This window comes from Seriola aureovittata, chromosome 9 (genome assembly GCF_021018895.1).
Source record: "Seriola aureovittata isolate HTS-2021-v1 ecotype China chromosome 9, ASM2101889v1, whole genome shotgun sequence".
NCBI classification, from domain to species: domain Eukaryota; kingdom Metazoa; phylum Chordata; class Actinopteri; order Carangiformes; family Carangidae; genus Seriola; species Seriola aureovittata.
In genome coordinates, this window is record NC_079372.1 from 2626413 (window position 1) to 2647925 (window position 21513).

The 21513-nt window shown below is 40.1% G+C and overlaps 3 protein-coding genes across 6 annotated transcripts in view; 2 read left to right on the forward strand and 1 right to left on the reverse strand.

The window, feature by feature from the left end:
- The first annotated feature begins 8511 nt into the window (after nt 1–8511).
- On the forward strand, nt 8512–10336 carry wfdc2 (WAP four-disulfide core domain 2). Of its 2 annotated transcripts, XM_056385119.1 has the most exons (4): nt 8512–8694; nt 8889–9032; nt 9239–9376; nt 9507–10336. In XM_056385119.1, exons 1-4 carry the CDS (start codon nt 8592–8594, stop codon nt 9638–9640), a joined length of 519 nt encoding a protein of 172 aa, XP_056241094.1. In that variant the 5' UTR covers nt 8512–8591; the 3' UTR covers nt 9641–10336. The 2 variants fall into 2 exon arrangements, with proteins under 2 accessions (XP_056241094.1, XP_056241095.1); XM_056385120.1 differs by lacking the exon at nt 8889–9032 and having other exon boundaries at nt 8536–8694.
- Nucleotides 10337–11074: 738 nt separating this feature from the next.
- Nucleotides 11075–19491, reverse strand: pigt (phosphatidylinositol glycan anchor biosynthesis, class T). Its single transcript, XM_056386057.1, has 11 exons — nt 19086–19491; nt 18008–18185; nt 16890–17017; nt 16608–16708; nt 16247–16421; nt 16002–16099; nt 15598–15754; nt 14792–14992; nt 13791–13956; nt 12597–12680; nt 11075–12477 (listed from the first exon to the last, which is right to left on the reverse strand). Exons 1-11 carry the CDS (start codon nt 19489–19491, stop codon nt 12228–12230), a joined length of 1944 nt encoding a protein of 647 aa, XP_056242032.1. The 3' UTR covers nt 11075–12227.
- An 834-nt stretch (nt 19492–20325) lies between these two features.
- The window catches only part of phactr3a (phosphatase and actin regulator 3a), a 30564-nt gene continuing 29376 nt past the window's right edge, over nt 20326–21513 (forward strand). The window contains exon 1 of one of the 3 annotated variants that reach the window (XM_056386008.1): nt 20326–20641. In XM_056386008.1, the coding sequence (XP_056241983.1) occupies nt 20539–20641 (103 nt within the window). In that variant the 5' untranslated portion in view covers nt 20326–20538. The remainder of the gene's footprint in view (nt 20642–21513) is intronic. The other 2 variants (XM_056386007.1, XM_056386006.1) reach the window with 2 other exon arrangements.

Genomic DNA, 21513 nt, shown 5'->3' on the forward strand with positions numbered 1-21513 from the left:
GATGTCAGACATGACGATGAGACAGTCAGAGCACCTTGAACTTTGTCCCTCAGCTTTCCAACTCCTCCTGCTCGTCTTATGACTACAAGCAAGATATTTAGCCTCAAAAATAAAATGTTTTTAATTTGCTTTTAAAACGGCCCTGTGTCGGGCAGTCTGGCCCCAGGCTGAACATCAGCGACGTGTCAGGGAAGTATGATTAGTGCTGATCATGCAGTATGCCAGCAGCTGATGACTCAATCTTAACAGATCAAGTAATAGATGATTAATTTAGACGCTGCATCAAAGCACGCTGTCGGCTTCATCAGGGCCTCGCTAATCTTACAGGCCTTCATTATTTAGTGTAAAGCAATGTACAGTATGTGAAAGGCTTCCTTACATTTGACATGACTGATTATTTCAAAAGAAAATAAATGTCCCTCTCAGCATCATCCCTTTTAACCATTTAAGAAAATGTACTCATCTCATTCCTCCTTTTGCTTTATTTACCTTCTTTCAGCTCATTGATCTGTCGTAAATCAATCAGTAAGGCAGTAACTCAATCTTTGTACTCAGTAACTTTTGCAAAAATAGCTCGTCCGTGTCTGTCCCAGTTCCTGATCTCATGATTATAAAAATATATCAGTGAGCAGCCACCTGAGCGAGAGTCGGATGGGAAACACAGATACAGTAGATCTTCAGCTCTGGAAGCCGGAGTCTGATCCCGCACCGTTTTCTCTCTGCTGCCTGATAGAGGTGTAGGAGAGCAGGAAGGAGAAGGAGAAAGAGAGGGAGGGGCACGGAGAGGAGAAAATGAGGTTGAGCTCTGATGAGGATGAATAGTGAAGAGAGGAAGAGGAGAAAGAGGAGGAGGGTGGAGTAAAGAGGACAGTGTTGGTGGGGGGTGCGGGTGTGTGGGTGTGTGGGGTGGGGGTGGGGGGGACAAAGAGGAGAAAAAGGAGGGGGAGAAATGGTGCTGAGAGGGGTCTAACTCTGGCATAAAAGTAAATTCAAATGCATTATTCATGGCTCTCTGTGTCAAAATATCATTTACGTGTGCTGTGTTGACTCATGGCTCGTAAAATGAGAAGGACATGAAAAGAAAGAAAGGAGGGAGGAAATAAACAACTCTGGAGGCTTTCTCTATTCTTGGCCCGAAAATAAAAAAAGGAGCCCTGGTGTGCTCTCCCTCAACTTATTAGGCATCAATTATTTATTATACTCTCTGTTTACTATTCTTTATCTGTGTAATAAACAGCTACCTTGTCAAAGAAAGTCTCAAATCTGTCTTCAAAGTTTTGCATGTTTGAGAGGGACCGGAGGGGTTTCTGGTGTATTTCACAACTAGATGTTAATGCAGAAACCCCCTAAAGAAATAGACTCCTCTCCCTTGTTATTGACCCTTAAACCTAACACACAGAGCCACGGATACGTGAGGGTGACAATTTTCAAATCAACCCCCTAATTCCCCTGTCATCGAATGAGTCTCCAATTGGCCGCTTCAAATCTGGGCCAAGATAACCAGCTGTTTGCAAGGTTTGTTTCCATTTTAATTTTGGGGGGATTTTCTGTATAATGAGTGCCGCCACTACTGTACTATCATCAAGCCTCCAGCTTCTCTGTTTGGGACCACTGGCCCCAGACAGGAGGCAAATTGAGACCACAGCAGCCCCTACAGGTGCACAGCAGTACTACCATTAGGATCAGCTTCAGTCGTGCTTAATTACAGTAATAGTGGTTTCCAAACTGGGGGTCGAGAACCGCTCAGCTGGTCGCAAAGGTAAACCTGAGGGGTCATGAGGCGATTCAGGGGAAAGAAAAGCAAGTAAAACCTTTACAATGTACAAAATTATATAGATTTTGTTTTTTCAGTGGCACCTTTTAATCTTTGTGAAATGATAACCTGTCCTGGCCTCTGAAAATTATTTTAATAAAACAGGAAAACACATTTACATAAAAAAAATATTTTGTGTTTGACCTTATATTATTATACCCAGTAGACATTACGTCATTCTAAGGGGTTACAAAGAAAAAAGGTTGGGAAAATGACAATGATTTTGTGGCTGCAAAACAGGTTAGTAAAGTCAGGTCAGTCAGGTTAGTAAAATGTAAAGTCCAAGACGTCAATGAGAAATTTGATTATAAATGGTCTAAATTGTGATTGCACATGAATCGAGAAAAACATTATCTGCAAAGAAATGACTGATGTAGAGGATAATACAAAAATGTACATGACTCACTGCAACATGAAGCAGTGCTCATTTAAAGAAATGAAACATGTTATGTTTATACAAATAGATGGTATAAATGTTTGCTTCTTGCAGTTTCCTGAATCTTCCTCTTCCTCCATATTTGTATTCATGCATGCATGTGTGTGTGTGTGTGTGTGTGTGTGTGTGTGTGTGTGTGTGTGTGTGTGTGTATGTGTGTGTGTGTGTGTGTATCCAGTGAGGGTGGGGGCACATATGACCTGCTCTACTTTTATTTTGATTTATAAGGCTGGTGGAGAGCATCATCACAGAATCGCTTCATCTTCTCTCCTTTATTACACCACATTTGTTTTCATTTTACTCCCAAGGCCTGGCTGAATACATTACAGATTTCCCATGGGGCCCCAGGGCCAGCTTCTCCGCCACAGGAGACAATGGGATGACGGGGAGGGATTTCTGAGCATGCTTCATCATTAGGGGCATTAGCATTATTTTGACTTCAAAACATTATCACGGGATTATCATTATTCTCAGTATTAGCAGGATAAGTAGACACATTGGTGGGAGCATCGGTCGAGCGTATTGGTTGGAATAACAAAAGTAATAATTGCTTGAGCCAGTAAGTGATAATTAGAGGCATTAAAAGTGTCAGGTTTTTTTTATCCACCAAATCTGAACAACTCAGTCATACACCACAACCTTAAACTTTCCTTTCCTTTCCTTTGCTTTCATTTCCTTTCCTTTCCTTTCCTTCCCTTCCCTTCCCTTCCCTTCCCTTCCCTTTCCTTTACTTTCCTTTCCTTTCTATGCCTGAGGGTAAAGTGGGACACAAAATCTGATTCGGTCCCAGGAAGATAACTAAGACTAGAACATTATAGTGGAGATAATATGGCAATTGGGTTTAGCATACAGAGGTCAATGGCAGGTTAATGTACGATGTAATACATGATTGACAATGGGAGTCCAGGGGGGAGGGGCGTCGAGGTCAGGGGGTGGTGGTGAGACTTGTTTTGGGTCAGTCTGGAAACAATATGAGCATGAGGGAGGGAATTATGCCCATATATCATGTTTGTCATATGACTTTGGGCTGAAAGATTTCTGTTAGAGTAGTACAGGAATCTATAATTTGTTTCCAAAACCCTCTATCCCTTTTTTAAAAAAGGAAAGCAATGTTTTACATTGATTTAATATCTGTAGAATAAATGTGCAACCATTTTCTCATATCCTCAAAAGAACAATTTGCTTTAACATTTGCTGTTAGGTCTTTAGAGATAGATATTGAATTTTACAGGGTCAGTCATGGTGACTATTAATACTTGCTGACATGTCTTCATTTTACTTTAAGTCAGCCATATTTTTCCTTTCTGTGGTTCCTTTATGCAAGAATATCAGTTTGCCATTGTTCATCTCCATCTACGAGCCTGTCTTTGGTGACAATAGAAAAGGCACAATGAGCCATAAAAATTGGCAGATTACCTAATTTTAAACTCTCAACATTTTCCACAACTGCAGCCCTATGAGAGCTCTATGAGCTCTAAGGTTCACTTACAGTCACACTGAAGCAGCTTTTTTCACTTCATTCACATGTTCAGCATTCACAGCCACCAGTGAAACTGATAGCATCTACATCATTTCAAGGACATACAATAACACCCACTAGCCAAGCCTTGTTACATGAATACATGGGTTTCCAGCAACATTATTCCATGATTGAATTCCCAAGGACAAGAGGGAAAAAGAAAACATTGGGGAAATGGAAAGGGAGGGGGCAGGAGGGAGCAGAAACAGGGTGTTTTTAAGGTTTGGTGTGGTGGGAATGAAACATAAAAATACAAAATTATGAAAATACTGTAACCTTGTTTATGTGCACATGTGTTCTGAGCATACATGTATATGCAAACACATGCAACACACACCCCTGCAAGTGTCAGATATGTCAGATAGTGTATGAAAGTAAGTGAGAAAAACAACAGATCTTAGATCTTAAAAAGCCTACAGCTGAGATCCCACTGGCTACTGAGCTTCGCTATAAGCAGTGTGGTTGGACATGTAAATTGCATGGCCTTTCTGCTCCTTGGGGTAAAATTACTCCTCGCTGCTCACTGCACCCTGTATAATAACCTTCTGGATTCTCCCTGTTTCAGGGTTTGGGGGATACCTGTCAATCAAATCAAAGCCAGACAGAATACATTTGCATAGTTACACTACGTTGCAACATCCAAGAGACAGTGGAAAGACATATTTCATAAAGGAGACGGGATTTTACCAGAGATGTACATGATATCAACCGATCTTAATCATTTTGACCAAAACAAATAATAATTAAAAAAAACACATAATCACACTAATACTGAACTATATACATTGTTAAGAAGCGACTTCCATTATGTCATAATCATGCTTTATTGACTTGAGTAATAATGTACAGATTGGTGGGAAACAGATTCAGGCTGCTGAGATATTCAAGGGGAGACACCCACCTAGAGGCTGTGAGAGGTACTGCACCTGAAGCTGAGCATTTTGTTGTTTTCATGCCAACCTACAGTGTAAAGTTGGACGTGGAGTGCATGGTTACAGCTGGCTTGAAGGAATGACCACACTGAAGGTCACATAAAAACAAATTTCTACAGTTTGATTTCAAAACAAACCTCATAATTACTGTGTAGGCCTCTCTTATTCATCAAGGACTCAATGAGTTTCAGCCACTGCTTCTCTCAAGACAGCCTATTAATTCAAAGGACAGCTTCACCCAAATTTCAGAAACAAAACATTTCCATTTTCTGTTTCTTATACTTGTACTACAGTACATTTCATAGACAAATATTACACTTTTTACTCCACTACGTCTATTTAACAGCTGGAGTTACTAGATACTTTACATATTAAAATTTTACATGGAAAAAGTAAATTATTTGTTTGTGAAAACAAATAAATAATTGACAAATAACAAATAACATATGATAATTTTATAAAATATAATGCATTGTTACAGATAAAGCTTCCAGCTGCAACATTAATATGCTGCTTCTATATTGATGCATTGTTAATAATAATAATGTGTCATAATATAAGATTTACAGGGGCCATTCTGCTGCACACATTCAATTCAAGTACATTTCATAATACACATAATTATAATACACATAAATTGTGCTATTACTCCTTTTACTTCTAAAATCTGGATATATCTTCCACCACTGGATGTTTGACCTCCTCTGCATAACAATGAAGGTGTTTAAACCATTGAAATATTACATTTAGAAAAAAAACATCTCTTTTTTCAGAACTAGTGTCCCTTTTACTGATGAATTTTGAAAACTGGGCGAACCTTCTTGAATCTGTTGCTCTGTCCTGTACACCTAAACCACACATGTAATGCTGACATATTGTGTTTTGCTCTGGTTCACCATTACGCAGCACAGTAGATTGCACGTGTTGGCGCCACTTTATCAGCATCAGGGGACTGAATCAGGTAGACGGTCCAGTCCCACAGCTGGGCCGAGACAGAAATCTAATACATGCGAAGCTGCGTGCTGTCTCATGCAGGAACAAAATGTAAATGTGCAGACTATCATTAATTTGCACTTATTCCTACTATCATGGCTTATGGACTCAGTGTTGCTCGCTGCTCAAACTTATAGGGAGAAACGTCAGATTTCATCTACAACAGAGAGACGAAGAAAAGACAGAGGCAACAAACAGACATAGCTTGTCAGTGCTGAGTCGACACAGACTGGAAGTGAAGACACCACTGAGTGCAGACACCAGCCAACTATGTTATACTGATACTTCTCTGGGAGAGGGTGACAAGGTGTTTTACATGTTACTGTCCTGTACAGTGTAGATAACCTTTTAGCATATGAACCTTATTATTATACCTTATATTAAGACTTATTATTTGAATAGCACCGTAAAGATTTAGTGCATGTAGTGCCCATGAAAAACCATCACAATTACCATTTATACATCATATCCTTAATTTTTGCTTAATATATTAATATATTGTAGCTATGGTCCTCTCAGTTTGTCATGTAGCTAGATAACATTAGCCTTATTTAAGTGGCTAATGATACAGTAAGCTGGTTAAATAACTGTGGTTAAACAAAAAACATTAATAACGCAACATGGAAAACAGCAGTTCTGTTGTGCAACCTCAGTGTCAGTAAGTGAAAACATGATTTAACCTCTTCTCATGTAACAGCTTTCATGTAAGTCCTGATGATGCCAGTAGATGGCAATACAGGGTGATACAGGGTGTATCTGTGTCAGATAAATGTATGATTATATTGTAACATAGTGTGAACTAAATGACCTAACCCTAAGTTGAGGAGATATTTGGAATAAAAAGGACAACTGAAGCGCAGCACATGAAACAATGGAAAGTGCATTAACTGTGACTAAGTTCAATGTAACAGCAGAAAGTTAATAGCAGCACGAGTGAAGTAAGGAAAATGATCAATACAGCTTTAATTAACCATCAAGTTACTTAAGAAGAAAAGACAGTTCTTAGTCAAGCTGGAGCCCTTTAACATCTTGTAGGGTTCTCCATATCGGTAAAGCCACCCAGTATTGGCCGGTAAAATCTTTAAATGGATGTTTCCACAGGAGTCCGCCTGTGCTCTGGTCTAATCTCTGTCTTTGTCAAAGGTCCTTTCAGGATGAACGTGGTTTCTTCAGTTGGGAAAATTCTGGAAGGTCCCTCCACATGAAGGCTGCATACTGCTCTATGACATCTCACCTGTGGGTGGTCCCCACGTCTTTACAAACACTGGGAGGGCCAACAGTTTTGAACAGGAGGGACTCACATGCACTATCATGCACACGCTGCCAATACATAATACCAAAACAAAGAACACAGAGCTGGGCGCACTGCATAGGGGGTGTGATTTTGTTCTGTGCTCAGGATGCCATTATTACACTATATCATTGCATGGAAAATATTGCATAAACACCATGTAATTGAAAAATAATAATACACCCTCCTTCCTTGTGGAGTGCAAGATAAATGCTCGATGCATGAAGTCTAAGTCTTCTGCAGTTATATATACGTTATATAAAGAAAAATGCCAGTGTATATATATATATATATATTATATTATATATATGTGTGTGTGTGTGTCTGTATATATATATATATATATATATATATATATATATATATATATATATATATATATATTTATATATTTATATATAAAATATACACACACATTCTGTTTCTCCATTCATTCTTCAGGTTTTAATTTGACACCATCTGTATATGTTTTGTTAGTTCAGGGAGTACAGTATGTATTTACATACAATACATACTGTATGCATATATGTGAATTGAATATGTCTTTAAACCATAAGAAGAAGGTACTTAATGATGGTTCTTAGCTGTAGGAATGATGCACATGTGGTCAGCTGATGCAGCAGTCATTGTCCCCTCAGACTGAGGAACTGCAGACGGGCCCAGCAGCAGCAGCATCTCTCACTGTGTGGATTATATGTTGTCATTACATATTTCGCAGTGCTGGACATCCTGAGCTTAATGATCCACACCAGCATCAGCCAACACATCTGATTACAGCACTAATTCAAATGTCCACTGCTCCTATACAAATTTCACTTGAGTGTGTGTACATCATATATATATATATCTATATATATATATATATATATATATATATATATATAGATATAGATATATAGATATATATATACATACAATATATATATAATAAGTCGATGAATTGCTATATACATGAATCGTAAGACTGTAATAATTCCAGTGATCATTGAAAATGTATTTCTGATCAGTCTTGCGCTAGCGGAAACAGTTATGAATTATGTTCATTATTTAATCAGTCTGTTCATTTATTTAATTAGCGCTCCTTAAATTGGCCGCTGCAGCCAACATGTTTGTTCAAAACGCGCAACCTTTACTTTGAAGGCGAGCTGTTTCTGTTTCCGGCTCTTGACTTCCCTGTTCAATTTTCATTGTACAAGTTGGTTAATGGAACAAACTGACGCTTCGGTGCGCTGAATTGAATTGCATGTTTTCATTCAGTGGGAAAATAACAACCTCAAAGCGTTAACAGCGTTTAAGCCGCATCGGCTAATGAAGCACGAGCTCAAAAAACGCCGTCATACATTTGCACTAGCACAAATAGGACAACGGCAATATCCCCTAAGATGGCATTTTTCATTATACAATAGACCACAACAGACCATAAATTCCATTAGTGGCATCTGCTGGGAAAAGTGTGGCAGCTCTCAAGTCTCATCAAAGATCTCTGAAGATCTGTAACTCTACAGGCACAAGGACCCAGCATCTCCTGACTGGGCTGCTCAGGCTGCAGGTTGTGCACTGGGATATTTGTCCAAACAAGAGTACATTCTTGTGTGCAAGAAGTTAACATGGAGAAACACTGGTCTGCAGTTTGTGCATTGCTTTTAGCACTCAGTGCATATATGCACTTTAACACAGTTCTTGCTGCAGAAGCTGATCGCAATTTAACAGGTAAGTTTTGTTTTGACTCAGGCTCTGTTTTTTAATGTAGGATCTGCCAATTTACTGTTTCCCTCTGAAAAGTTCATTTTGGTCTGTTTCATTACACAACCAAGTCGTTTGGCAACCAGACACCTTCATTAATGTCATCCCAGTTTCCACAGCTGATCTTTTTTCTTTTCTGCTTCGCTGCCTCTTTCTCTCAGTGATTCTTCCAAAACCAGGACACTGCCCACGTCGCCTTAATGTTGTCCCATCACATAAGGGGTGTGTGTGTGATGAAGACTGTCCTGCAGACCACAAATGCTGTGTCTTTGACTGTGGAGCTGTCTGTGTCCCTCCGGCTTTCAGTACGAGCCACAATGTTTAACTTTTTTTTCTCAAATGGGCAGCTATTAATTCTTTGGTTAACTCTTCTCAGTGACTGAACTGAACGTGGAAATCAAGCATGGACTGTCCATAGGGCAACACAAAGACCCTTCCAATCAAAAGCCATATTTTCCAGACTTATTGTTTTAGTTCTCTTTGTATATATTGATTTCTCTTTCCCCTTCAGCAAAGCCAGGAGTGTGTCCTCGCAGGCGCTGGGGATCAGGGTTGTGTGCTGAATTTTGCTTTAATGACAGTGACTGCCCAAGTAATGAGAAATGCTGCTACAATGGATGCGGACACGAGTGCATTGCACCATACACAGGTTAGATCCCAGAATCCCAGAAAATGCTCCTCCTGTGTTTGTGTAATAACATTAATGTGTTGACATTTGCTCATGAATGCTTGAATACTGTAACTGAGTATGTGTTTTTTTATTATCTCTGGCGTGCCAGTGAAGCCAGGTCGCTGCGCTCTGCCCCAGGGAACCCCCATGTGCGCCGAGTACTGCTACCATGATGGTCAGTGTCCAGGAGAGCAGAAGTGCTGCAGGACGACCTGCGGCCACGCCTGCAGTGAGCCCTGCTGATCGGACTAACGTGTGTCTGCATGTGTGCGTTTGTTTGGTTTCTTTCATGCAACAACACAGAAAAAATAGAATTATGTTTCTACCTTTTCATAGTAGCACACTTTGGTACTATATCTGAGCACCGGTTTGCACAAAGTTTGATTGTTTGGATTGAGAAGGTGAAGTGCTTTGCTTAAAGTTATTCTCTGTACCTGTACTTTAAGTACATACAAAAATCAGATTTTGTGAATACTTTTATGGTTAAATAATCTACACTTGTAAAGAATTATAATAATAATCTGTTGTACTGTTGTTGTGACACAGTCAGAGGGATTGTCCACTAGTAATCTTTTTCCCCTCTGAGCCAGTCTGACAAAACTTTCCTGTAAAGAAAAAGTGGTCACTTTGGAGAACATCCTTGGACTGGAGAGGGGTCAGCTGGCAGGGTGCCACTCATAGTTTCCAGAGGACCTGCAGTATGTTTGTATATTAACTTGATTAGTTTACAACTTAAGTAATTGTACTTTGATGTCACTAACATTTTAGTTAAGTAGTATATCTGTATGAGTAGCAGTACTGCATATTCTAAATGTTGTAAATGGATGAAAAATGTACTATACAGTACTTTTATATCTGCTCCTCGTGCAGTTTGAAGGTATGGGGCATTTTCTATTTCTTTGTATCTCAATAAATAAACATGTTTCCAGAACCTAGAAATGTGTTACGCATTTATCACCTTGCTGGTTACAGGTCTCCAGTTTCATTGGTGTCTTTTATGGGCTTTTTAGACGAGAGTTTGGCTGCAAAAGAAATGATGAAATATGCCAAGAATCTAAAGTGCTTACTGGCAGAAAATAAGACTATACAAAGAGGTGGCCAAGAATTTCTGCTGCCCAAACATTTCAACATTGTTGCACCCCAACCTCACATATCTCAAAATGCAGCTCAAATTGTTTTTTGTACAAACATCCAAATTTCACTTTATAATTTACATAAAGTGTCTAGGAAATCACAAACATATGTGCTGCATAAAGTGAAGGCTATGTCATTGAAAACTGTGACAAGCCACTTATCACTGAGGGTATGCGTCCTTGAGAAACAGACAGTGAAGGCTGAGCCAGCAGCTGTGTTCCCTGGCCGTGTATTATACCCACTTGCTTGGAGAGAAAACATAGTTTTGCAGCTGACCAGATATGACCATCACTTATGTGGAATGCTGCTTTTCCCTTTGTTTTTGTTCCACGCTGTTGCCAAACGTGCAGCGGTGAGAAACGCTGACCGGCCAAATACAGAGACGACTGTGTTTGCTTTCTCTAGGTCTGCCAGAAGTGGGGCCGAGTTTGTTTACACAAAAATGTGGGCACTCGGTGGGAAGTAATACAGCCTCAGCTCTGGTGCAGTTTTGAACGGTGTACCTTCTTCCACAGCTAGTAATTTAAATAAAATATCAAAAAAGATGTTTGTCAGTTTATTGAAAAGGCAATAAAGAATGTTTAGGTTTTGCCACACACCAACACACACACACAAACACAAACACCACTCCCGCCTCAAACATTCACAGTCTGCACACTTCTTCAGCACCAGTGAAACAGAATAGACTTTCAGGCAGACAAGCATAACTTATACTAGCTATAAGACGCAATGAAACTGCATTTAACTGATGAGGGAAGGAGTTACAAACTAAAGGCAATTATTTTTCAGGACCTGCAGACAATCGTCTCTAACATACATTCAAGCATGCATCCAATAATGAGTGCAAAATAAATGTTGGTAAGAGGGCTGTTTCTTTTTTATAGAATAAGTACTTCCAGACAAGTACTGTGGTTGCTCAGGGACATGTCTAGCTTAGAAAAAAAATGTTCTACCAAACACATGTCAGATAATACAAACACATCAGGAACTTTAAATGAACAGGAAATACTTCTGCATGTTCCCTAGTTCCACCTTAATGTTGTGTTTAGTGTGCGTGGTAGTGGGGAACACAGTATTTCAGAGTCATTTGATGTCCTGTCATACCTGAGACTTGATAAAGTGTGACATTCTGACTCAGTCACTCTGACTTAAAGGGTCATTTCATTTCATCTTGCCTTGCAGGGAGATGGGAATAAACAGGTCAGGAACGTCTTTTTTCTATCTGAACTCAGAGGCTTCATAGTGCATTTGTAGAAACATAATTTTACCGAAGTTTCCTTACAGTAACAAAATCCCTCAGTGACAGTGTGGCTAAATTATGATGGAGTGGAGTTATGGTTTCAAACACCCACAAAACAAAAACAATCAAACCAAAAAAAAAAAAAAAACACTCTGATGCAGTTACCACCGCTGCATACTCCACAGCTTTGGTTCCTTCTCTCGTCAAACAATAACAAAGCTCCAAATAGACAAATGTCCACATTTTTTTGTCCTCAGCCAGCAGGAAATGATCCTGAATATATTAAAGTTCAAAAGAGTTATTCATCCTCTTCCGTTTGAAAACAAAACCTTCAAGTTGACTGTTCGTAAAGTCAACATTCATACCAGTGTTGGACTCCGTGAATATCACATGTTTACCAGCCAAAAGGAAAATTTCCTTTCTAAAAGCAGAGCCAGTTGGCATCAGTGTCCAGCCTCAGAGTGGCGGCACGCCCCTCATTTTGCGGATGATGTTGGCTATCCGCTTGGCCAGTCCTGGGCTGGGCTCCTCTATCTGAAAGCTCCGGGTCAGTAGGTTGTAGAGGGAGCCGTAGCCCACAGCCACCACAGTGCAGGTCAGACAGATGACATTATACGGCATGCTGAAGTCTGGAGTTGGCAGGTTGACCAGCAGAGGTTCTGTGTAGACACGCACAAAGTAGCTGGACTCCTCTTTACAGGGAAAACTGGTGGGAGATGGGAAATGTAATCAATTGACTTTCAAGACAAACAAGCTTCTCGACAGGATCCCAAATCAGTCGTGACAAATGGCTTTTCCTCAGAAAACAAACAACTCTATACTTACAAGCTGCTGAAAAGCGGGCGTTCCCTAGTGTTGTTTGTATCCATGGCGACCATACTTGGTACAAGAGAGCTGATAACCGAAGACCTAAATGTTGAAGAAACAGATTTTAGTCATTTTGAAAGTAAGAAAAAAAAAAAAAAGAAAAATCCTAACAATGAATACAAAACCATGTGACCTTCCGCTCTTACACCCCTCAAATCAATCACACAAGTACAACTTCACGAGGGCTGCGGTCAAAAAGTCAAAATAATCTCCTTTCCTAACCACTTCCCAACCTCAATGGAAAACGTTGCGGTGCGAGGAGCACTTACACTAAGCTCTTTTTTATAACTAACTTTATTTATAACACATGGACATTAAATAGTCCTTTCCCAACCACAGAAACAAAACAAACAGGATTGAGATGTTGAAATAATATCACATGAAAGAAATATACAAACAGAGAATGTTGAACTATTAAAATAATAATTAAATAGAAATAAGGAACTGAGCAGGAGATTGTAATAAAATACATTGAGAATGAAGTATATAGTTTCCTTTCGTAGGCACTTGTGACATTTCTATACAATTGTTGAGAAGAGAAAATTCACTTTTAGTTCATGCCGCAATGGGAGGGGATTTGTTGAAACAAAATTCATGTATCGGCTATAGTATTTTGTTATGATGATGATATTGTTAACTATAAATTCAACATGCTTGTTCTTCATGATGACTATAACTGGACAGATCTGATAGAGAAGAAATCTATTTTTATGGATTTGGGCTTCAGTTGATCAGACAAGGAGTTCCATCAGTTCTGAATCATGTCACAAACATAAAACAGCTGCTCTGCTGTTTCTACATTTTTGTGGGTCTGCTGTGGTGAAACTACAATAGTGCATCACTTTAAATGCTGCTGCGGCAAGGGAATGTGGGATGGCATTTTCTCCTTTCCTTTTGTAAAGGAAGCTCCAGTGTTTCCTTTGCTAAAGGAGATAAGATAGGAATCACTGAAGCTCGTTTCCTTAACATTTAGAGAAATTCGACCGGCTCTTATCATGGCTGCCACTTACTGTAGATACTTCCAGGTCATTTCACTAAGTTAGGAACCTTCCTAAACCAAAAAACACTTTTCAACTGCAGTCAAGGTCTAAAGTGACATGACTGGCAACATGTGCATCTTCTTTCAGAAACTTCTGCATACTACATGCATACCCGACGTAGAAGCCGTGGTTGGGATCAGGGGTGTATTCAGTCCATTTAAGCAGAGCCCTCTCAAACTGCACAGTAACCTCGGTGACGGAATTGGGAGGAAGCTGGACCAGCATCTCCAGCAGGTGGGGCCTCACGCGGTCCTTAGACGGCTGGTAGTGGATGTAGCCTGGCAGGGGAAGAGAAACATGAGTAACCACTGAACTGATACAACTGATAAGAAGTTCTACATAAATATGGATATAATGTGACAATAAATCCAAACTAATATCACTTGTCAGAATGTTTGAACAAAAGCCAATCACCAAGATAGGCAGGTGGGGGTAAACCAAAGAATGTCTTCCCAGTAAAAAAAACAAAAAACACAAGCCCCACAGCTTTCATAACAGACCATGTAACTCATGTTCTCCTCCTTGTGGTGAAAAGAAGCACTTACATTGAATAACATGACACAATGATTCCTGTAGAGGAACTGCGCTCATGTAGGAGGTGCAATAATTTTACCCATTTATTTTTTCACAATGAATACACAGCCATCAGTAAGTTAGTAAAATATCATCTGTGTAAGTAGAAATACATTCACAGTAGATTTTTATTCATTCCTCAAAATCACAAGTCATTCTAACAGGGACACGGAACAGCCGCTCCACTTGCTTGTGAAGCAGATTCTTCTTTCTGTCTTTAAAGCTGCATTTGCCTCCAGTTAAAATAACTGGAAGAACGTCACAGCAATGCTAATTAACTTGACGTGTGTGGGAGACGTTTGAAAAGACATTTCTCTCGATGATAGTTTGAGGGGAAAGTTAATCTTCTTCTTCTGTGCACATAATTCTGCTGTGCGTTTTCAATGCATGTAACGTCTTATATCACATAAACACCTGCTGGTTAACTAAAGTACAAACAATAAAATGAACTTACCTTTTCGCTACATTTACGCACAGATGTTACACTACGTCATTTCATTAACCTTTTTTGATTTCTATAAACTTGGTAGAGTGACTCACTGGGCTTGTTGTCCTTTCCCTTGCTGGTGACTGTGAGGGTGTGGATGTAGAGACGAAGATACCAGGGTACTGAATCCAGCAGCAGCACAGGGAAAGACCTGTACGGGTGGTTGTTGTACATCAGAGTGTGAATCTCTCCCGTCTGTAGCCCGTAACCGGCTACGTAGCGCTCAGCGTGGAGCAGGGGCCGCAGCATGTCACCTGCATGGGCGGAGTATGTGATAGGGAGTTTTAAACGGTCAAGCATGTGGAAAACATTGCAGCAGAAACAAGAAATATGACACTAAAACACTGCTACTGAATTTAGCGGTGTTAGAGAATTTGATACATAACTGTGCCTTATTTGCTTTACAGGACTCCAGTCTGTTTCTCTTCTTAACTTTGTTAAAATCATCTGTTAATAAACAAGTATGACCCTGATGTTTGAGGAATGAGCAGGTACATTATATAATCTATGTGCCTGATTGATCTCTAGGAACAAATAGTAATGACGTTGCTTTGGTATTAAAGCCAAATTATGTTTTCTCTTTTGATTTTTTGGATGGAAAAAAAAAAAAAAAAACGTATCTGAAATTGAGCTACATATTAACAGGTAAAAAAAGAACGGAAAGTCATAGAATAATGTCAAGAGGAATTTAAATTCAGGATTACAAGCCAAACACAGGCAACATTAAGAATAAAAGAAAAGTATTTGAGACATTTTTGTTAACTCATTTAACGCGTCTTTCTTGAAGCATCAGACACAATTAAGACATGTCCGGCATGTTACACAAAGCTGTGTCATGTGCTGCCTTTCTCTCTCTCACCCTCACTGAATTTCCAGCGGATCAGCAGGTTGAGGGAGCGCACGGTGCCAAAGGTGATTTGTTGTGTCAGATCGTAGACGGAGAAGGTCCGCCTGTCCCCCAGCACCACTGCCTGGCTCAGCAGGGGAGTGGCCGGGCTCAGCTCAATCTGATCCCCCTGCAAAATGACATCATGTTTATCTCAATCAAAACAGATTTCTATTCATACTGTTAAAAGATTATCATTTATATAAAAGACTCAAATTATAATCTGCTACATCTGTTTTAAATCATCCTGAATATCTACACCTTGATGTTGCTGTGACAGGTAAAAACGAATCCTCTTTTGCTTTCTGTAAAGTTTGCATTGAGGAAAATGACTAATCATTTAGAGTAGATGACAGCACATTATGAGGAAATCAAACCTGAGGGTTGTCCGTGATGTCAATATAGATTTTACTGGAGGAGGCCAGCGGACAAGATTCTGTCAGGGTCCGAGAGAACATCTTGAACAGGGACCACTCTGAAGGAACAAACAGCTCGAATTAACTAAAGCCAGGAGGATGTCACTGGGCTTTTCTTCTCCTACTATTGTACCAAATACAACTTAGCTCCAAAACTCTAAACTTCAATGCGGGATGAATGGAGGAAGAACATGCTTTTTGCTCACCTCTTTTGCCCTGTCCGGAGGTGTGCAGGTCAAACACCACATTCAGCGTCTGTCGCAGCTCCCAGGATGTGGTTTTGCACTGCTCATCCTCACACACGGGTCTGATGTGCACTGCCTGGGAATGAAAACTACTGTGGAAGAGCTTCTCCGACTTCAACAGGACAGCGAGACCGGCCTGCATGTGCAACATGGCCAGATAAAGAAAGAGAAGAAGAAACTCAGTTAAGCTGCAGTGACCTGCCTCATATCAGGTGTTTTAGACAGGAGATCATGGATCACGGTGCATCATACAAAGGGGCACACATGATATTTGAGTTCTGCTGTTTTTAAAAAACACACACACACACACACAGACACGCACCTTGGATCCACATGGTAAGAGTTTCTTCCAGGGTGTCAGATTCTCTGTGCAAACAATCTCTCGTGGGAGGGTGGCATAGCGAAGGAAGCGGTGGTCCGTCACTTCAAGTTCAACACAAAAAAACAAAAATCAGTCTATTTGACGCAATGCATCCTGGACAGTAACTACAGTAGCAACTGCATGCTGCAAGAGTTAGAGGTGGCTGATCACATCATTAGCTTTTACATCAGCATTAGAGAGAATTAAAAAATGCAAGGGGAAACTGAAGAAGCCACACTGTACCATTGCCTACACCCAGTGGTTTGAAGGAGGCACTGGGCTGAACAGTGTTGGTGGAGTCAATGAAGTTGAGTGAAGCGCAGAAAATCCCCGACAACACATTCGTCAGCTCCTTCCAGGTGCCATCCACACTAATAAGGGCAGAAAAATGGTATGAAGATGTTTGAAAAGACTGACGAAACACACACTACACAACTGCAGAAAAATACTAAGACACTGTATTTAAAATTTGTGTCTGGAGGTTTTTGTTCTAGAATTTTATATGAATATTTTGTAAGACCTAAACTGAAAATAGAAATAAAGCTTTGAAAGCTTTTTTATCTGCTTGTAATCAAAACAGTGTGGGTGTTGAATATTTTCAAGCAGCCTTACTGTAGAGGAAATTCAAATTGTCATTTTATGTTTCTTTTATTCCTGTTAAATATTCATCATAAATCTAAATCTTCCCTACATGCTTTGAGTTTCTACAGATTATATTTGGAATGCTAGTTTGGTTTATATGATATTTTAATATATTTATAATCTTTCCACTAACTGCTGCAAAACACATACACACAGAATAGTAAACTAATATTACCCTCTGCCAAACGTTTACATTGAACATTTTCTGTGTTTCTCGAGCCAGTAATTATTTGCACAATAACAATGACTCTCTGCATAAGTGCAAGTTGATAAGAGAGTTTGATTTGCCAGCCATAGACATAACTTTGTGTCTGTCTGTGTTCAAGAAATTCCCCCTTGGATTCTCACTGTTCTGTACTTTTTGATGCGCCCAGTTACACACTGAATGAATTAGTTATTTCCCACATTTCCCAGTTCTCTTGACTGGGTTCAACAACCCAAGAGAGTTCGAGGAAACCATGTGGGCATTAAAAAATTACAAGTGAGCCATGATTCATGAACACTGCAGCATGTCTATTATCCTACTTTGTGTGGGACTGCACCAAACCCTAGTTACCATCTATAGATTAAAACTCTCTTCTTTAGTATAAGTCTAACAACTTCACCAGGGTGATGTCACAATATCAACGCAGGTCAGTAATTAGCATCTGTTTCAATATAAACTTTTACCCCAACATTTCCCCAGCTCTGTTCTGCTGCGACCAGAGGGCTGTACTCACTCTGTCACAGAGTCCTGGAACCACACCCAGAGTTCAGCCCCAGGAGGGGACGGCAGAAAGGGCTGCCCCCACTGCATGGTCCTCCAGTAGCCCTGCGTGAAGGAGATGTGCAGCTCTCGCACTGAGAACTTGGAGATGACCTGGCCCAGGGACTTAGGGAACAACCGGTAGTGGGACACTGAAAAATATAACATTACACAGTTAAGGGTTAGCAAAATCACTGTTCTATGACATGTATATAAATTAACAACAGAAAATACAAGGTGTTTTTGGAATTTATGGACTGTAGATCAGTTCTAGTTTATAATCTTCCATACTTTACCTGTGTTAGACTGGAGTGAGGCTACAGTAGTAGTAATGAATGAACACTCACGTTTACTTTACTACAATATCGATACATAGAATAGAACTATGTTCCCCACTGTAAATAACAAGAAAGATTAAAAACGTTTAAGAGCTTTTCATTTCAGTAAGGAGAGAGAAAAAAAAGCTTTTGTCATTTTGTATCAGAGTATTTTTTTCTGATGCATTAAGAAACCACTAAGAAAAATGGATATTGAATATAAAACACAATTCTACACCATAACTGTACATTAACTATATATATATATATATATATATATCATAAATGTAGACACTTTATGACTTTCACCACTTCCATATACACTGAAACATTCATTCTCACGGTAGGAATTTCCAAATACACGCTGTTAGCATACACAAAATTAACATGTCTGCTATATTTCTTTATTTATAAACTGTGATGAATGGCTATATTAATGGTTAATAATAAATCATTTACTAATCCTTTGCTTGTCTTTTTACGGAGCTCTTTAAGCTGTTAGCTGTTTTTATAACATTTTTATGTTAAATTTCTGTTTAAATCAAGTGTTTTGGTAATAACATTGCAGTGTGTTTCTATTCAGTAACAATGCAGTTAGATACCCTGGTAAACCATAAATAGATCATTAATAGAATGCAAATAATAATAAACATCTAAATTAATATAAATCATTTATTCAAATTTATGAATGTGATGTGTGGTGTGTGTTAACCTCACTGCTAGCACTTAACCTACCTTTGTTTTCTCTCGTGAAGTCAGTTTCCCACAGGGTGCGGAACTGGAAGCTGGCGTAAACATCTCCTGAGTGCAGCGGTCTGATGACCAATTCCTCCTGAAAATCGTCTTTAGGTCGTGGCACCGATGAGAGGGGCACAGTTTCAGGGGCAGAAGTGTCTTGTTTGTCGGCTGCTGCTTCATTCGGAGTCACATCCTCAACCACGGTCGCTTCCCACCGCCTCTCCTCCACCGCGGGCTGCTCGGCCGTTTGTTCCGCTGCTTCAGTGTCTGTTTGTCCATTGTCCACCACAGCGGCACGGTGACCACCCGTTGGTGTCGTTTCTTGACCCTCTGTGGCGATAAACACTGACAAACCACAAAGAATAAACAGCACAGCCAAGTAACTGCACCTGTAAGCTGCCATTTTTTCTAATGGTGGTGGAGCACTTCCGCGTTACTGCGTCACATTGTTGAACCAGCCAATGGGCTGCTTCCATATGGAGTCTCGTGGCACTGACATGAACCTGCTTTGTTTTCAGCAAAATATTCTAATTTTGTATCATATTTTACGAGAAAATGTTGATATTGAGGCATTAGCTGCTTTATTTAAAGCAAGTAGTGTAAAATAATAGTATTTTAATGCCAATACAATACATAATAATTATAAATGAATATAAATTTTAGAAGTCATTTTAACGTGGAGGCGGTAGCATAAGTCTCAATGATGCTTTGGGGGGTTTTGTGTACATTGTGCTTTTAACAAGGGGCGGCGTTTTGCGGGGAAATATATATATATATATATATATAGTATATAGTATGTATATATATATATATATATATATATATATATATATATATATGCTACAGTACAACTAATACACATCATCAGTTGATCAGTTGACCCATGCAGTCAATTGCACTCATCTAATTAACCGATTAGTCATATAAATTCTCGATAAATTCATTACTGCTGGCTCGACTTAATCTCGCATTTTATGACGTTGCCTTGGCTGCTTAAACCCACAATAAAGGTTTATAGACCCTAAACAAACGATGTCCGACGCTCGAACCTAAAACCTTCATATATTCATAAATATTCAAAGCAACATTAATGCATCAGTGTCTACAGCATGTTAGCTGGTGTGTTGAATATTTGGCCGTGTTGCTGGACAGAGACGGGCATCATAGGGGGCATATCACCCCTCCCACATCCACACATCATCGCGCACACAACCCAGACACACACACACATACAGATACACACACACACACATACACACACACACACACACACACACACACACACACACACACACGGAATTTCTGCTCAGCCATGGCTCCCTGGTAGATGCTCAAAGCGGCTGTTGTCAGAGCAAATTAAATCTGCACTCGCTCGCTGCTTTCCTCCTGACCTTGCCTGCCTCTGGTTGGGTTTTCAATATTTTATTCGGGATTCCTGTGCTGTCTCCCCATGGCTACATCGGATGGACTAGACGGCTGTCTGCAACGAGGCAGATCTCAAAGTGACCCGAACATACTCACCGAACCGGGCATCGATTTGGCTCACGGCACAGGTAAGACACACGCGTCATTGTCTGGATATTTATTTGTTCTAAAGACAAGTGTTTTTATGATGCCGCTTATTTGGCGATGCAGCGGTTTCCATTAGGCATCCTTGCTTGCCCAGTGGGATATCAGAACACCGAAGGATAATTAGCGCATATGCTTCCAACCTTGGACGTAAAATACAGACTGTAATACTGAATCCTGGAGCTGCAAATTTAAAATTAATGTGCCATATCAGCGTCTGTGAAGAGCCGCATGCCCCTCTAGATTTGCGCGTTATAAAGACGCCTGTAGCCCGTTGGGTTGTTATGGCTGCAAGTAGTATTTAGTAATCAGCGTGCAGGCCGTTTTATATGATATCAACGCGTGCAACATTTACAGTATCTTTTGCCTTCAGCGTGATGCCAGCCTCCCTATTCAGCACCAAGAAATCTGCTTGCAAGCGTGCTCCATGTTGCCAGTTTAAAACGTTATTTGTTGTCTTATCTGAGCCACTGTAGTCTCGTTATTCAGGAGACACATGGGTCTTGACTTTCGGTTTTGGTGTGTTGCATTTTAAAAAGGCACATGCACATCTCATGGTGTAACCCTATAGCTCTGTCTCTGCGTATTGACAGCTCTGACATCTCCACTCCCTGTTCCCTCTTCCCCCCACACTGAGCTGATCACTGTTGTGATCAATGACCGTCCACGTGATGTAGGCTATAGGTGGAAATAACCCACCACCACCACCACCACCACCCCCCACCCACCAACCCATCCAAATTCAGGACAGCTATGCATGCAAGAAATCGATTTACCGATTCATGGATCCTGCAGGTGCTCTCTAACATGGAGCTTCTATTTATCTCTCTGTGGTCTGTTAGTCGTCCCCCTGCAT

What these genes read in the sequence shown, in the direction of transcription:
- wfdc2 (XM_056385119.1), top strand. Translation starts at nt 8,592, where the DNA reads ATGGAGAAACACTGGTCTGCAGTTTGTGCATTGCTTTTAGCACTCAGT. An exon ending in AGCTGATCGCAATTTAACAG is followed by an intron (nt 8,695 to 8,888) that starts GTAAGTTTTGTT and finishes TCTTTCTCTCAG; the next exon opens with TGATTCTTCCAAAACCAGGA. An exon ending in CTGTGTCCCTCCGGCTTTCA is followed by an intron (nt 9,033 to 9,238) that starts GTACGAGCCACA and finishes TTTCCCCTTCAG; the next exon opens with CAAAGCCAGGAGTGTGTCCT.
- pigt (XM_056386057.1), bottom strand. Translation starts at nt 19,491, where the DNA reads ATGGCAGCTTACAGGTGCAGTTACTTGGCTGTGCTGTTTATTCTTTGT. An exon ending in TTCCAGGACTCTGTGACAGA is followed by an intron (nt 17,018 to 18,007) that starts GTGAGTACAGCC and finishes TGCCCTTATTAG; the next exon opens with TGTGGATGGCACCTGGAAGG. An exon ending in CGCCCGCTTTTCAGCAGCTT is followed by an intron (nt 12,478 to 12,596) that starts GTAAGTATAGAG and finishes ATCTCCCACCAG; the next exon opens with TTTTCCCTGTAAAGAGGAGT.